We start from the raw sequence: 16,609 nt of genomic DNA on the forward strand, positions 1-16,609 counted from the left end.
TAGCTCTCAGCTCCAGCCAATTTATACTGTGATACTTTTCTTGTGGAGACCACGTACCTTGTGCTGACAGATGTTGGCAGTGTGCACCGCAGTCCTTATTGCTTGGTTACTATCAACCTGCTGGGGGCAGGGGGTCCAGAACTGCTTTCCTTGCAGTAAGTTCTGTGGCAACAGACGGACCTGGGGAGACAAATGTAGAAGTATGTGCCTCTTCTCTGCAATGGCAGACTGATACTGTAATAGGAACCACTGCAGGCCTCTTAGATGAAATCTCACCAATGGGACGGCTTCTAGTGTTGTGACTATCAGGCCTAAAATCCTTGCCAGTGTGAGGAGTAACACTGAGGGGGCTGAGAGTGCTGCCTTGATCTCTGGTCAGGAATTGATCCTGGGGCAGAAAAAGATGGTCCTGCATTGGATTAATTACAACTCCCATGTGTTGAAGCCTGTGCGACAGGACCAGCTGACTCTTCTCTCGGTTGATCAGAAACTCATAGGAACATAGGAAACTGCCATATACTGAGTCAGACCATTGGCCTATCTAGATCAGTATTGTTTTCACAGACTGGCAGCGGCTTCTCCAAGGTTGCAGGCAGGAATCTCTCTCAGCCCTGTCTTGGAGAAGCCAGGGAGGGAACTTGAAACCTTCTGTTCTTCCCAGAGTGGCTTCATCCCCTGAGGGGAATATCTTGCAGTGCTCACATGTCAAGTCTCCCATTCATATGCAACCAGGGCAGACCCTGCTTAGCTATGGGGACAAGTCATGCTTGCCACCACAAGACCAGCCCTCCTCTCTTAGTGTCGAAAGAATTGTTAATAAATAACGCTCTGCTGCCACGTTTGAAGGAGACTGGACCAAGAAGTCGTCCAAATATGCATATATCCAGATTACCTGCAGATGGAGGTATGCCATGATGGGAGCCAGCACCTTTGCAAAGACCCAAAGGGCCAAAGATAGTCCAAATGGAAGGGCAGCATACTGGTAATGTCTTCCGGCATATTTGAATCTGAAGAGATGACAGTTGCCCTGATGGATGGGAACATGCAGGTAAGCTTCCTTCAGATCTCTGAATGACAGAAAATCAAGATGGTGAAGTACTTCTAGCACCGAGTGTAGCGACTCCATCCTGAAGCGTTCGTGCTTTACCTATTTGTTTAGATACTTCCGATCCAGAGCTGCTCTTTTTGAACCATCTTTTTTGGGGATGGTAAACAATATAGAATAGATGCCCCTTCCCTCCTGACAGAGTGGAACCAACTCCACCGCTCCTATGTCCTCCAGGTGTAGAATTGCCTTTAGGAGCTCTGTGTGCTTGATAAAAGAGCGAGAGCAGGATGTCGGCTGGAATCTGTGGGAGGGAAAGGTATCCAACTATATCTTATACCCTCTTTGAATAATGCTTAGGATCCATCTGTCCATTGTGGATGACCCCCACACATGGAAGTACTTCACCAGGCAGTGACCTTGCCTGGCCGTTCCCGAGTCATTGTTGTGGCTTGGCTTGGTTGTCCTGGTTAAAGGACTGTAATGAGTTTCTGAAACCTCTGGCTGTGAAAAGTTGGCGATTCCAGGAACCGCATTGTGCTCTGAAATCTCTGTCTTGGTCCCTAAAGGACCGGAAGCCTCAAAAGGGCTGGAATTGCTCAAAGTGTGGGTTTTTTAAAAAAAAAACCAGTCTTTTGGGCTGTTGGTATATTGGTGTGGATGGTATAGTATTTCTCTTGTCTTTTGATTCAACTAATACATCCTTATGAGCAGCATCTCCAAACAACTTAGTGGTGTCATATGGCACTGCAGTCAGGTTATTCTTTCATGTGGAGTCCTCTTGCCAGTTCTCCTACCTATTACAGATGCTGCAGATGCTCTTGCGAAAATCTAATTGAGTCTAGTGTGGCATCCGCCACAAATGCCTGTCCTTTTTGAATCTTTACTAACTGCTGCCTCATTTTTATTGGATCAGATGGCGGGTCGCTATGGAGATCATCCACCCACAAAAGGGATGCCCTGACAACCATAGAAGCCACAGAGGAATGTGTGGCCAATGAGGAATTATTGTGCACTCTCCTAAGTGCAAATTCTGTCTTTTTGTCGGCAGGATCTTTGAGGGTGACCTCTCTATCCCATGGCACCAAAGAACCAGATATGAGTTGTGCCTCTGGTGCATCTGCACATGGATTTTTAAAAAAAATCCCACGGCACCAAAGAACCAGATATGAGTTGTGCCTCTGGTGCATCTGCACATGGGGTTTTTAACAAATCTGATGGATCCTACTGAAAAGAATAAAAGTGGTTCTCCACGGCCATTAGTTTTCTATTTGTTGCAGGTAGAAGCCACTCCTGCTTAACAGTTTCCATAAAGACTTCAGGCATTGGCAACAACATGTCCCTAGGTTTTGCCCTAGGGAAAACCAGGTCGCCCTTAGCTGATGGTGCCAACTCTGGTGTCACCTTTGATTGCAACCCAATTGTGGCAATTACTCTAGACATAAGAGGATTCAAGTCCTTTGTAACAAACAGGCACTGCGAGACATTGCCAGAGTCAGAGTCTTCCCCCTGACCATTAGCCCTCCTCGTTGTCAGGAACGATGTCAGAAGCATGATTTTCACCATCTGGCCTGTCGGTCCCCTCCTCAGGGTCAGCCTCTAGATCAATCACCAGCATCACTATGAGCCTATGTTTATCAGGACCCATAGGTCTGGGGTTTTGTACATTTGGGTCCTGCCCCCGCCCCAAATCTAGACCTGATAGATCAAAGGAATGCTGATCCTGATTTTTTTCGCTTAGAAGACAAGATTTTTTTTTACATTCGTTAGAGAGCTTATAATATGCTTTCTTTTCCTCTTTGCTTTTTTGGGGCAGTGGGCTAGTCAAACCAGAGGAAGATGAGTCTTCAGATGAAGAGGAACCTCTTCTTTTATTCGATTCTTTACTCTTTTTCTGGGGCCTGATTTGGTGAATCGTGTCCATAATAGCATTCCTGAACCAGGCCTGCAACTCAGGGGTACTGCCTTTGGTATGCTGGAGCCTGTCTTCAAGAGAGCCGCAGAGGGGCCACCTTCCCCTACAATAGATCTCACCAGCTGTGACTTGGTCTTTTGGTTCTGGTCCCATGTGCCCCCCTATTTCCTCAACTGCTGCCAATGTCTAATGGCCCGCTTTGAGGTGTGTCTGTCCTTGGCACCCTTTTCTGCCGCTCACGCTGTAACAGAGCCATCTGCAGCTGCCCGCGTCATTACATGGCCATTTGCAGCTGCACCTATCTCCTCCAACGATCCCCAAGCCCTCATTTCCACTGAAGTGTGAAGAGGCTTCAGAAGGGGGAGCGTTGCTGCCTAATTAAGGCCCGTTGTCAAGATCGACAGCGCTCTGGAGCAATCCTCATGCTCCGATGTTCTGCCTTTCTCTGAGGCACGCCAGGCTGCTGAGCTACAAGTCTCGCAGCCAGAAGGTGGGACACTTGCTGCAGCCCCGGCAGCATTCAGCCCAGGAGGTGCCAACCCTTTCAGCATTGGCAATCTCAGAGGAGGCAATCCAGACACTCTTGGTGCCTCACAGAAGCCTCCCTGTCCCTTCCCCCTAGGATCATCTTGTACTCTCCTGCATGCTCCATAGCAGGGAAGGAGGAGGAACAGAAGAAGAGAGAGGAAAATAGGCTTAAAAATTTAAAGTAAGAATTTTTTTTAAGGTATAAACTAGAGAGAAAATTAGGACTTAAGATCAAATAAAGAAGATACAGTAATCAGATTAATATAATATAAGGTAGAAAAGAAAATTTTTAGGCCGCTTGGAGCGACTCAGGTCAGAAAGAACTGGGGCAAGGCTATCCCCCTCAGGCTCTAGTAGGTGTGTTTCTTTCTTTATTATTATTATTATCATTACTACTACTACTACTATTATTATTACTACTATTACTATTATTATTATTACATTTATATCCTGCTCTTCCTCCAAGAAGCCCAGAGCGGTGTACTACATACACTGAGTTTACTTGAGTTTCTCCTCACAACAACCCTGTGAAGTAGGTTAGGCTGAGAGAAACGTGACTGGCCCAGAGTCACCCAGCTAGTATCAAGGCTGAATGGGGATTTGAACTCGGGTCTCCCCGGTCCTAGTCCAGCATTCTAACCACTATACCACGCTGGCTCTTTAGCTAATCAAAACTGTCCTGTCTTGGAGCTCATGACAGGTATAACCCATGGAGTTGCCCTTGACCCCTGCAACCAAGAAGATAGTAGTTTCTGTTCTTCCCAAAAAGTTCTTACATATCCCTACTTAAAATTCCTAGGTTCTATACTTTAGACCCTGAAACTGAAAATGCTGGCACTGGTATCTCTCTACCTTTGTTACCTTATCTGCAAAACTCAATCATAATTACTTGCCTTCTACCCTATAGTTACAGAGATGCTCGGCAATGGGTTTTCCCCAAGGAGCTCTGAATATATTGGCTCAAATACAGCATCAAGAATAATGCTGCACTTGCTGAAGCTGGGGAGGTCTGATTTTAGCAGATCCTCCCTTTCCCTCTGCTGTCCCCTGAAAACATTACCCTGAGGACTGAGGGAGCTTCAGGGACATATTTTTGGAGGCATCAGAAGGAAGGAGGGATGAGAGAAAATCTCACCCACCACATGAGCATGACACTACTCTATATGCAAGACACTGCATATATGCAATGTATACTGTGCAATAAAATAAAGAGGCTATTCACCCGTAACTGATGATCTGGAAGAATATCTGCCTGTCTTTATCCACTTACCGCTGACTATTTTTCCCACATTCACACAATATACTTGGGTCTATTCAAATGCAGAAAAATACCCCTAGCCCAGTAATACCCTTTCCCAATTTAGTGAATTCATGTCATGTTATCTGGGCTAAATTTCATGATCTACAAGTATTCCACTTGATCTGCCACCAATCTCTGGAAGCCAAAGTACTTATTTTCAGTGTTGCCAAATACGAAATGTGCCACTAAGCTTTAATGGCACATTTTGAAATTTTTGAAGGAACAAACTATTCTGATCTCTGGCAAATGATGGGGCAAAAACTTTGATGAAGGTTTGTTCTCTCTCTCTCTCTCTCTCTCACACACACACACACACATACACACACAGTCTATAACTAGATCTTAGCACTTCAACATCCATCTCTATAGAGGCAAAATATAATAAATCTAAACTAAATCATTTCCTCAATCTTCCATGAAAAAATGGTACTAATCACACAACAAATCTAAGCACACATTTTAAATTTCTCTTTTATGAACAGTAGCTGGCTTAAAGGATGGCATTTCATTAATGTTAGAAAAGATGCTACAAAAGCTTCAGCCTTTATAAACATGCCATCTAAAAAGGGTATTCACACTTGTCTGAGCTGAGAACTCACTTGTGTCCTGCTGTGAAGTGACTGTCGCTGGCACAGTGGCTGGGACATGGCTCCCACTAACAACATTCCCAGAGGGATATGACACATCGCTTCCAAGCTCTTCTGGAATGTCCTCTTGATCTAGAGGAGAAGTATGAACAATGCCCTCATTATTCTGCAATTATCAAAGCAGGGCAAAGAAATGGACACACAGTGTGGGAATGACTGGAGTTCAGAATGTGTAAGTATAAGCCATTAATTAAGTGCTCCTCTTGGCCAACTCAACCATTACCCTGAGAATGAAGAAACTTCAAACAGCCTGCATTGCTGCTTTAATCAGAGTCATGGGACTGTCTGGCTTGGAAACTCATTCTTCCAAGGCATTTGTGAACCAAAAACTTGATAGAGCTTGCATTCAGGGTGGACATGGAAGGTGTAAAATCCACAATTTAGACATGCAAAATATGAAGGGTTCTGCTTCAATTCAATTCAATTCCTTTATTACAGTCATCGACCAGCACAAAGGGTTCTGCTTGATTCACTTCCACATAAAATAGAAACTTCAAATTTCCTATAATTTTCCTTTTCTTGTTTTGATGATAGGCTGCAAGTGCCCTGTCTCTCTCACTGTGACTGTTCCCCTGTGTTCCTTCTGCATAAAATTCACAGGATCAGTTACAGGACTGTAGGACAGCCTGTCAGCCTGGCTAATTTCGAGACTCAAACTCTAGACTAGTACCTCCATCCTGAATTAACTGTCATTGTGCTAACATCAGATGCAACATTACAAGGAACTTTGCCTCTCATGCTGCAGTTCTGGCAGTGGCTGTGCTCTCGTGGCTGCGGACAGAAGAGGAACACATGACAAAGGGTGGTTCTGAAGGCCAGTTATACAATTTCCCTTCAAGCAAGATGTTATGGAAAGTCATTTAAGCAGAAAAACTTGTGCTTATGCACTTCCTAATTCTAACACAATAAGACTGTCCAAGTTTCCCGTTATTTTTGAAAACATACATTCACTGGCAGAGTCATGATTCCCAAGGTCTTCATAGAGGAGCTTCTCAGGCACTGAAGAGACACCAAAGTCCTGATTTTCAGTTTGTTCTTGATGACTAAAAGGGAGGAGATGAAGGGAAGCAACTGCATGTAGTTTAGGAAAAGTTCTAGACTATAAAGTTTGTACCTGAGCCAGATCTGCATAGTGAACCTCAAGTATAATATACACTGAACTGAACAGAGTTGCATCAAGAAAGTTCTTTTACTATCAAGGCATTTTGTTTGCCCTGGCTTATCAGAGACTAAGAGGCCATTCTGATGACCATTCGCGCCAGGGAAGTTAGGGGTGGGTGGAGGCAGGACACTACCTACTTTCCCCCACACAATCCTCACCATTCCTGAGCTCCGCCACACAACCATACAACTGGCACGTGAGTGATCCTGGAGTGAGGTGGGGGGGGGAAGGCTGTATCCTTCCGTATTCCACAATTCAATGCGCAAAGAGTGTGGTGCATATCCATGGTTGAAAACTAGAGGATGAGCCTCATTAACCACGGTAAAGGAGTTCATGTATCTGCAGCAGGGCAGTGCTAGCTCAAGTAGGGCTGGTCTTGAGAACAGCCTTTAAATTTACATTAGGACCTCCTTATCCACATGGTTACTCATGGTTTCCCCTATGTATGGTTGAAAAATAAAGGATGAACCTCATTAACCACAGTCAAGTGGTTCACATATTTGCAGGTTTTAGTGGAGAAGCGGGGGCGGAGAAGAGGAGTGCTGGCCTTTCTCCTGGCAAACACAACATCCAGCACTGGCCTCTCTCCCTGAGGCAGAGTTTCTCCTCAGAAACCTCCCTGAGGGGCTTTCTTCTCAGTCAGCGCTGGCCTCTCTCCCTGCCAGGGCAACATGTTCTCATCTGAATTTCTTCCCAGATTTGAGGTTCAGAATTAAGTTATGGTATTAACCATTAGCCTGGCATAACACACCAAGTACCAATACCTGGAATGGATGATAGGATAGTAAGATATTATTGATGGAGCAATGTATTATGCAGTGTGTGTAAACCCTGTTTTTGTATCTGGACTCTGACCAAAACAAAGACTACATCTATATCTTCCCAGATTTGGGTTTCAGAATTACCGAATCTTGTTTCCTGTTGTTATAATGGTCTAGGAAATGTGCTGTCAAAGTATCTGTGGACAAACTACACACTTGGAAAAGCCCTGGATTAATGCTTCGTAAGAGATATAGAGCAAGAAACATTGGGCATTATGAAAAGAAATATATTTTACCACTGCACATACAAGGTTTACCTCAATTTTTGTTCGCTGGCGACTGTGGAAGAAGGCACTGAGTTATTAGAAACCAATGCAGGAGATGAAAGCTTGTCTGTTCTGAGAATGGGGGAGAGAGGCTGATCAACACTCTGATGAGAAGCAGCAAGGTATGATCCAGTTGTATCTGCAAAACCCAATAGCAACCTCTTATTCTGGTACATTAGTGTGACAACAAACTACCTGCCAAACTACGTAACTAATATTCATGAAGGTTTGAAGGCACTGCATTCTTAAAATGCCTTAATTTTAAAATATAATGGCTTGCTTCAATAGCTAATTTTCAGATATTAATGGCAAGTGTGAAAACTTTAGTGAGTTCAGATCCTATGAGGGTTTGGGGGACTGGTTTAAAATTTGTTAAAAATTGCCCGCTTGCCCATTTATTTTGTGTGTTGGTTGGTAGGTAGGTAGCACCCATTATGCCCTACCAGCCAATTCACTTTCGTGTTCCTAGGAGCTATCTACTGAGAATGGGGTGTTTAGAATTTCTCATTGTTCCCTATGGCCAAAACACTTGAAACGTTTTGAAGTGTTTCACTGAAACAGTTGGCTCAACCACTGTTTTGATGAAATGTAGAGCTTGAAACAAACACAAAATCTATTTCATGTACAGCCCTATAAAAGAAGGTGCTCTAACCCTCTGAATGCCTTGGTTGCCCTCTTCTGCACCTTTCCTAGTTCTACAATGTCCTTCTTAAGGTGACCAGAATTGCACGCCAATGTGGTCACACCACAGGTTTGTATAAGGGCATTATAATATTAGCACTTTTATTTTCAATCCCTTTCCTAATGATCCCCAGCATAGAATTTGCCTTTTTCACAGCTGCTATGCACAGAGTCAACACTCTCAATGAGCTGTCTACCACAATGCCAAGATCTCTCTTCCAGTCAGTCACTGACATCTCAGACCCCATCAGTGGATATGCAAAGTTGGGGGGTTTTGCCCCAATATGCATCACTTTATACTTATTTCCTTGGTAAGTGTCTAGAGAGAGGTCATCAAGCACTGGGACTGGCAGTTTCACAGAAAGGTAGTGTAGCACTAGAAGGGGATGTGTGAGAGTCGACATGGGGTATATAATTTCAGTAATGCAGAAAATGGAAGTGGTCTAATGGAAGAATAGTCCATCATAACACCAAATTCTGTCATCAGCAGCCACTGCTATTCACACAAAATAATGATAAACAATTCTCATTTGTAAGGTCTCAATACTACACCATCCCATAATTTAAGTATCAAATTGCTTACCTTCTGAAAACAGCTTGTTACTAATGTTTCTTTTTGTTTTGGAAATAGGGGTAGAAGACAGACGTCTGCTAGGAGCAGCTTTTTTTTGTTTAGGGCTTAGATGATCTTTCAAGTGATCCCCTTTTGCTGATGCCCAATAAGGCATTTCACTTTTTAATCCACCTAGGGGCAATTGCTGAGAGTGAGGATCATCCTGTGCAAACCACAGTCTTTGGCGAGGTGGCATGGTAAAGTTACTTGGTAAAGGTGAAGAGGATGGAGCCTTTCCTGGGCCAACTGTGCTTTGAGTTACTCTGTGTTGGTAATTCCTGTAGGCCTCTTCCAAATATTCAGCTTCTCTTTCCAATTCTTTTATCCTAGTCTTGGTATTGGCTACAAATTCTAAATCAGAATCTGGTGAAGTGTTGTATTGCAGTGCATGATGATGATTCTGGAAATTTGTACCATTTCCAGTTCCAAAAATAACAGGCCGCGTTTTTAAAAAAGCACCATCTGTATAAATATCATGTGGCACAATCCTGTCATCAGGCAAGTCAATGATAGAACGATCCACCAGAGAGGGCTTAGGATTCCGATAGACTTCATTCTCTAGTGCTAAATAGATAACACAATTTTATACATATATATAAGATGGTGGATTTTGATTTGTTCACATAATTAGCATGCAAAATTAGACTACGCATTTGAAAAATGAACTTATATTTACATTTTAGCCAGCTTATTCTACATTTGAACAAAAATCCAAACGTATATGCATATAAGAAAATAGTAAAATTATATCAGACTTTCAGGAATGCAATTCATTAAGACTGTGTAATCACACAAAAAAGTTAGCAAAAAGTATAACACAGCTGTCCACATACACACATTACAAAATCAGCAGAAAGCATTCAAACTAAGCTGAAAGTATTACAGCCACTGGACAAGATATTGATACAAAGGGCTGTTTGCATGAATGGAAGACATTTTCACTTGCACAAGGATCCTCAATTTGCAGCCCTCCCTTCCACTCTATGCCATATACACCATTTCCAAAGGTTCCCTTTAGGCAGAATTCAGTAGAAAATCAGGGGTAGTGAGACAGCTCAGTTGTGCGAGCAGAATTCTGTTCACAGTTTTTAAGATCCAATCAAGACTCTCTAGGCAGCAATCTTACTTTACTTAATGGGAAGTCCTATATGAAGAGACCCAATGAAAGTGTACAGAGTGTGCTCAGAACAGTACTTGGCAACATGCTCTGAAGGCATCAAGGAAAAAGCAAATATGACACACTCTACCATGCCACCCACCACCATTTCCCAAAGGATTCCCCCTTTCACGTGTTTTAAAAAGCACATATGGAAAAATCCAGGATTGCTAAAAATCTACTTGTGTGAGTGGAAGCCCTTCCACACATGCACAGGAAGAGGTCAGTAACCCTACCTCCTGCTGAAGCCTCCATGTCCTTTTGTACACCAGAGGGTATTCTGACCTTCTGCTGGAGGGTTTTGGGGGCATGGGACAAAAAATATTTGAAACTGAAGGGAAAGGGGTGGGGGACTGTTGCATTGGTGCTTCCATCCATAACGCACAAGTGAATGTGTTTCCATTCATGAAAGGAAATATTTGGATTCCAGCCACTATATGCATGAAGTTACTTTGTATTTTAATTTACTACATTTAAAAGTAAACAGTTTTTACTAGTTTTGTAATGATGCAGTATAATAATATATTTAAAATACCACACAAAATAAAATGCAAACGTAGCTACAAGCATTTTGAATTAATTTTGCTCACTAACAATTAGAAACAGGACAACAATCTGTACATCCATCACAAGATTTTTCTAAGTTTTAGTGCACTTGAAATGACTTCCTAGTGAATATGCTACTATAATCAAGAAATAACATTTTATCAGTGCAACTGTATCAGTCATTAAGTCTATGTAGATTCAAGTTCTGCATTTAATTCCTATTCAGTTTTTGATAACTTGGAGCTGAAAATATCTCTGTGTTTTTGCCAAGGCTTTCAAATGGTAATACCTAGATACTCTCACTGCAAAATCTCGAGTTTTCTGCTTAACAATTTCTCTGCACAGCATGGGATGACATAAAGGAAGGGGAGGACATGAAACTTTTCGTTAGATGGCAACTAGAGATAGGAAGCAAGAAAGAGTCACCATGGAAGATAGTGACCCTTGATCTACCTGAAATCCTTCTTAGGTTGTCCGGATTTCAGAGTTTTCAGATATTGTCTACACCTGTTCAACATATGGTCTAGACCTGCTCTGGCCAAAAGAGGTTGTTTTAAATGGAGTTTTTATAATACCAGATATATTTTACAATATCAGATAGAAGGGTATTAATTCTAACCACTTCAAAAGAGAAATATGTGTGGTTTAACAGACTGATAGGTAGCTTTTTCTTGGAAATAGAGTTAGTTAGTTAAACCTCTAGTTAGTTTAATTCTGTGCAGAATGAGGTGCACCAAACTGTGCTTAGAACTAGAGTGGCAAGTTGAGTTTGGGGGGAAAAGAATTGTTGAACCTGTCTGTGTTTGCTTCAGTTGTAACTTCAAGTCTTCCATTTGCACATTTAACTTTCTGATAGTATTTTCACATTCAGACAGCTGGGACTTTAATTGTGCACAATGATCCATCTAAAAAAAATTCAAAGAAAAAATGTACCTTAGAAAATCAGAACAGTATCAAACAAGTACTGATTATTATGGTTTTCCTTATTTTCCAGTAAACCTTTGTAACAACAATGGGGGAAAGGTTTTTTGGGAAATACAAAACAATGGCCCTTATCCAGAAGTATGCACAGGCAGCAGTGGGCTGTCCAAGGGGTTATCTGTGCGTAGCTGCTCAAGATATAATCTGCCCAAGAAACTGCAGTCACTCTTAAGAGTGCCAGTCATGTATTTGGAGGGGTGAACACCACAGACCCAGGCTTCCCTTCTGCTCTGTTTGAGAGAATGACAACAAAAAGGTCCAGAATCAGCACTGTCAGTGTTGCAACACCCGCCATTTGTTTAACACTCTGCTCAGAGCTCAAAATTCAGCAGCAGTTAGAAGTGACAAGACTGCCCATTGCCTTTGCTCTATCAATGTATTTCAGAAGTCCAGTCATTTTTCAGGAATTTTAGTCTTTAATAAATAAAAGTGAGAAAAACTATGGATAAAATTAGACTGAAATTATATACAGTAGAACCACAATATCCGTGGATTTGTGTATCTGCCGTCGGGTAATAGACACCTGACCTCTGCACACAGAAAAAAAAAAAGTGGAGAAACGCATTGACTTTGAGTACTCGTGGGTCGGGGTGGCCGGAAATGACCGTGGAGGGCATTTCTGGCTGCCCCAACCGCCACTCTTAACGGTCTCAGCACAGCACGTGCAGGCGGAGGAGGGGCGTCAAGAGGAGCTAGACAATCAGCCTGCGAGGTCCCTGCGCAGGCGCAGAACCCATTCCTTATGGTTACAACGGATCACAGTCCAGATCCATTATTAGGTCCAAATTAAAACGGAAAATTATAAAAAGCTAAAGAACCTACCAGATATAACAAAATAATAATAATGGAACATTAAAAAGCCTCCTTTAAAAGGTGCATTTTAGGATGTTTTTTAAAAACAATGAGGGAGGGAGCATGGCGAAGCTCTTCAGGGAGGACGTTCAAGAGCCAAGGGGCCACAAACGAAAAGGCCCTGACTCTAGTCCCCGCCAACTGGATCTCTGTTAGTGGATGTTTACTGGATGTTTTCCAGCAACCAGGAAGCTAAAACCCAATCCCCCATTGCTCCGATGACTTGATATTTGTGGTTTCCATATCGTGACTTATTTTCAAACTAGAAAACACACTACTTTTTTTTTAAAAGCTTATTTGACAAATGCCTATTTAGACACTAGCATGACTACAAAATGGCTGTTTACCTCATTCTGTAACTGCTTTTCCATGAGCTGCTTATGAGTTTCAGACTCATCATGTTCAAGCTTCCTAGCATGTTCTACTCTTTTCAGTTCTGCTTGAAGAACCATATATTCAGATGATGGCTGAGTCATCTCTATAAACAGAGAAGGCAGTACATTTGTAAGGAAAACTTTTCTTATTGTAGCATGATATTCTATCCAATAGACAGACTTAAGAGCACTGTAATTTTAGGAGTCAGACTGAAAGGTACTGCACCTTCTCTGTATCGGTAAGAGATTTTTTTAAAAAATTGTTTCGCATAGTCACAAAAATTGTTAGCCATAGTCACACAAAAAAACTTTCATGCAAGCTACAATTTAGCAAAGGTGCTGGCAACAACAGCACAACTAATCAGTGGGGGAGGCTAAGAGAACAGGAATGGCAAATAACTCTTAAATATGAAGATCTATTAATAGACATCAATAACAAAGGGAACCACTGTTCAAGGTGAATAAAAATCTATAATTTAAGTTGAGGGGGTGGTTAAATTTAATTTTTTTTAATTAAATCAGAATTTATTTATTTTAAATAGCACTACTTATGCATCAGATGGTGGTTTTGGATTTTAGCAGATGCTTTCTGAAGAGCTACAAAAATCCTAAAAACCAATTTGCCTACATAGAAGTGCAACAGAAAAGTGTCTGCATGCACGCACGCATGCACACACGCATGCATACACACACGCATGCATACACACACGCATGCATACACACACACAAACACACACACGGATAGGGTCACTTTCATATCTCTAAAAATGTATTATCAAGACCAGCTCTTGCTTAGAAAATTCCTAGGAACGTTACAAAATAGAAATATACTAACTGTCTCGGAGTTGTAGGTGTTCATTATGCGCCTCCTCTAACTGTTGTTTGAGCAGCTTATTCTGCACCTGAAACTCCATTTTCTCTTCTTTTAGCAAGGGATAATCTGACACTTCTTTCAGTTTTCCTGACAACAACTGATTCTGCTTACTTAATAATAAAACCTGAGCCTTGACCGAATCCAGCTCCACCTGAAAATAAATAGCATATTAGAAGCAAAATTGTTGTACTGCTTCGGAGATAACAGATTTATATTTAAATCTGTTTATTTTATTTCTATGAAATGCAAATGCAATTAAAATGCATCACTTTTTAAAAAAAAGGTGTTAAATTACCGCAAGCTCTTTTGCACGTGATACAGCTTCTCTGAATTCTTCCTTTTTTGAATTCACATAAATGGTCTCTTCATGTAAAAGCGCAGCTTTTTCTGAATGATCAGAAAGAAGTCAAATTTATATTAGATATATTGTGAGTCAATGCAATCAACTAAAGCTTCTTCTTTTTTTTTAAGGTCACCTTTGTTTTTTTTCTCATCTTCAGCAATTTTCTTGGTTCTGGTTATATATTCTTCATTTAGTTCAAGCTGGTATCTAGGAATAAAATTACAGTATTACTTTGGGCTGGCAACTGATGAGAAATTTTACCTGACAACTGATTAAAAAATTAATGCAATTAAATTGCTGTAGGCTAGCAAAACCTCAGCCCTTTTAAAGCTGCTGCAGATAAGAGTTCCTCTGAAGTGTGACAATGTATAATTTAACAAATAAAAGCTACCACTTATTTTCAGGGGCAGGATGCAGGATTATTTATCTGGAACACGTTACAGAATATTTTCTATTGGATGCCTGAACCAAAGAGGCTTCAGAAATGAACGTTATTAATAATTACCTAACGTGCTTCAACAAAAAGTTCTCAAAACAGTTTATGCAGCAAAAAGAATAAGGATAATTATCCATTAAGTAGTGCATGAGATCCATACTTGAACCATGTTTAGACAATGATTTCAACTGCCTGTGACTCTTGGTGGGTGGTGGTGGGGGAGAGGATCTTCAAGGTTTTTATCATCAAATGTGACATAGCAGTGTCACCTTCAATCACAGCCCCACTGATGAAACAATTTTGAGTTTAAATCTTGAAGCAAGTAATGATGAAATTAAATCAGGAACATCTAAGAAATTAGCAGTGCATGCATGGCCCAAGAGGGTTCCAGGTTATTATCACAGCATGAGCAGCATCAGCAACAGACTTGGTTCTTTCACTACCTGCCCCACACTCCACTCACACACAGCAGCAGCCAGAACTCCAAATACACTTAAAACCAACCACCCACACAGGACAGACACCTCTCAAGTGGTTAAAAGGGCTCAATAAATTGTTCAAATCTTTTGTATGTCATGTGTCTTTGCTTTTCTATTTACATGTTATACATTCATACTCTGAAGGAGGCTGGCAAATAAATTACTTTAGGAGTTCATTCTTAAGTTTCTGGTCATAAGTCTCCTCAATATTCTTCACGGCTACCTCACGACGATGAAGTGCATCTTCAATGGTTTTATTTTTTGACTCTTGCAGCTTCTGAGCACTACAAGGGGAAAGATACGCAGAAAGCAATCACTATAGGACAAAAGCATCAAAAACATAACAGGGATTTTGTGCTTGGTTATTATACTTGCATCCCACTTTTCATGCGGAGCCTTACAGCAGCTCACAGGGGGTTCCAAGAAGTCTCCTGACCACACACTGACCAAGTTGAAGACCTATTAGCTCTTATAATGTAAAAACATATACAGAATATGCTCACCGACTCCCCTCCAACTTATTTTTCACTATTAATAATTTAAAGCATATTTAACCATGCCATAAGGCAATAGCATCAAACTCAAACAGTTCCCACTCAGCCGAGGAGAATAATTTCCACTTCTCCCAAAATCACTTGGCAAGACTGATTAGGCAAGAGTAGAAGCAAAATCAGTAAATGTTTAACAGTCCTCGCTGCCAAAATCACTTTACCAGCACTGCCCCAATCAGACCTTTTGCACGTTTGCATGTTCTACCTCCTCACCATTTTAGCCCTCTTTCAAAATGCCACTGTTCTCTCACATGACAGAACAGCCACCAGCTCCTCACATGATGTCATACAAATCACTACTACCCACTAAACATCCCGTCTTGACAGTAAATATTGGCAAATCATGTTTTCTACACTTTTTGACACATGTGTTACTAACTTAAACAGAATGGCAGAAAGACTGATACTGAGGTATGAAATAGCAGCACCTATTAGGTCAGTGCTTTGCCCTACTAAGAAAAGTGCTTCTTACTCCTGGAAATAACGTTCCTTGAAGTGTGCTAAAGTTGCCATAGGCCTCATTGGAGACCCCGAAAAGATCTAGTAAGGCAATCAGGCCTTATGTTTGGCAAAATTGACCTATGGCATATACTATTAATTGAGAAAAATTCCTGAATTACTTAGGCCTACTAATAACTAAAAGTAAAGGGATTTACAAGGAAAGATACAGCTTATTCCTCCATTTCAAAAGATTCACCATCGCCCTCTACTGGAAAATTAGAGAAATTGTCTTCACTTATTACAATACCTTCCTCTCTTACGATAACAAATTCCAAATACCAAATGGAAATTAATAAACTAAAGATTACTGAAAGGCCAGCAATAATATTGGTTGAAAACTAGTCAGAATCCTGTATTTGTGAAATATACAACTGTACTAATGGCACGATATTAACATACAATTGCTGTTGACATCTTGCATTGATTTTTGATTTCATGACTTCAAAGAAAAAGACTGTTCCTTAAGTCTCTCTAAAGCAGGCTTGCACAACATAAGGCCTGGAAGCCAGATCTGGTGCACCCCAGCTCTAAACCAATG

The 16,609-nt window shown here is 41.3% G+C and overlaps 1 protein-coding gene across 6 annotated transcripts in view; it reads right to left on the minus strand.

Annotated features, from left to right (window-relative positions):
* OFD1 (OFD1 centriole and centriolar satellite protein) overlaps positions 1 to 16,609 on the minus strand; it is a 41,001-nt gene that overhangs the window by 10,648 nt on the left and 13,744 nt on the right. For all 6 annotated transcript variants that reach the window (XM_053304623.1, XM_053304622.1, XM_053304624.1 and 3 more), the window contains 10 exons: positions 15,184 to 15,303; positions 14,238 to 14,311; positions 14,057 to 14,148; positions 13,723 to 13,912; positions 12,861 to 12,991; positions 11,474 to 11,585; positions 8,949 to 9,542; positions 7,676 to 7,823; positions 6,381 to 6,478; positions 5,388 to 5,507 (listed from right to left, as the gene is read on the minus strand). In XM_053304623.1, coding sequence (XP_053160598.1) covers positions 5,388 to 5,507; positions 6,381 to 6,478; positions 7,676 to 7,823; positions 8,949 to 9,542; positions 11,474 to 11,585; positions 12,861 to 12,991; positions 13,723 to 13,912; positions 14,057 to 14,148; positions 14,238 to 14,311; positions 15,184 to 15,303 — 1,679 coding nt within the window. The remainder of the gene's footprint in view (positions 1 to 5,387; positions 5,508 to 6,380; positions 6,479 to 7,675; positions 7,824 to 8,948; positions 9,543 to 11,473; positions 11,586 to 12,860; positions 12,992 to 13,722; positions 13,913 to 14,056; positions 14,149 to 14,237; positions 14,312 to 15,183; positions 15,304 to 16,609) is intronic.

Source organism: Hemicordylus capensis, chromosome 3, assembly GCF_027244095.1.
Source record: "Hemicordylus capensis ecotype Gifberg chromosome 3, rHemCap1.1.pri, whole genome shotgun sequence".
NCBI classification, from domain to species: domain Eukaryota; kingdom Metazoa; phylum Chordata; class Lepidosauria; order Squamata; family Cordylidae; genus Hemicordylus; species Hemicordylus capensis.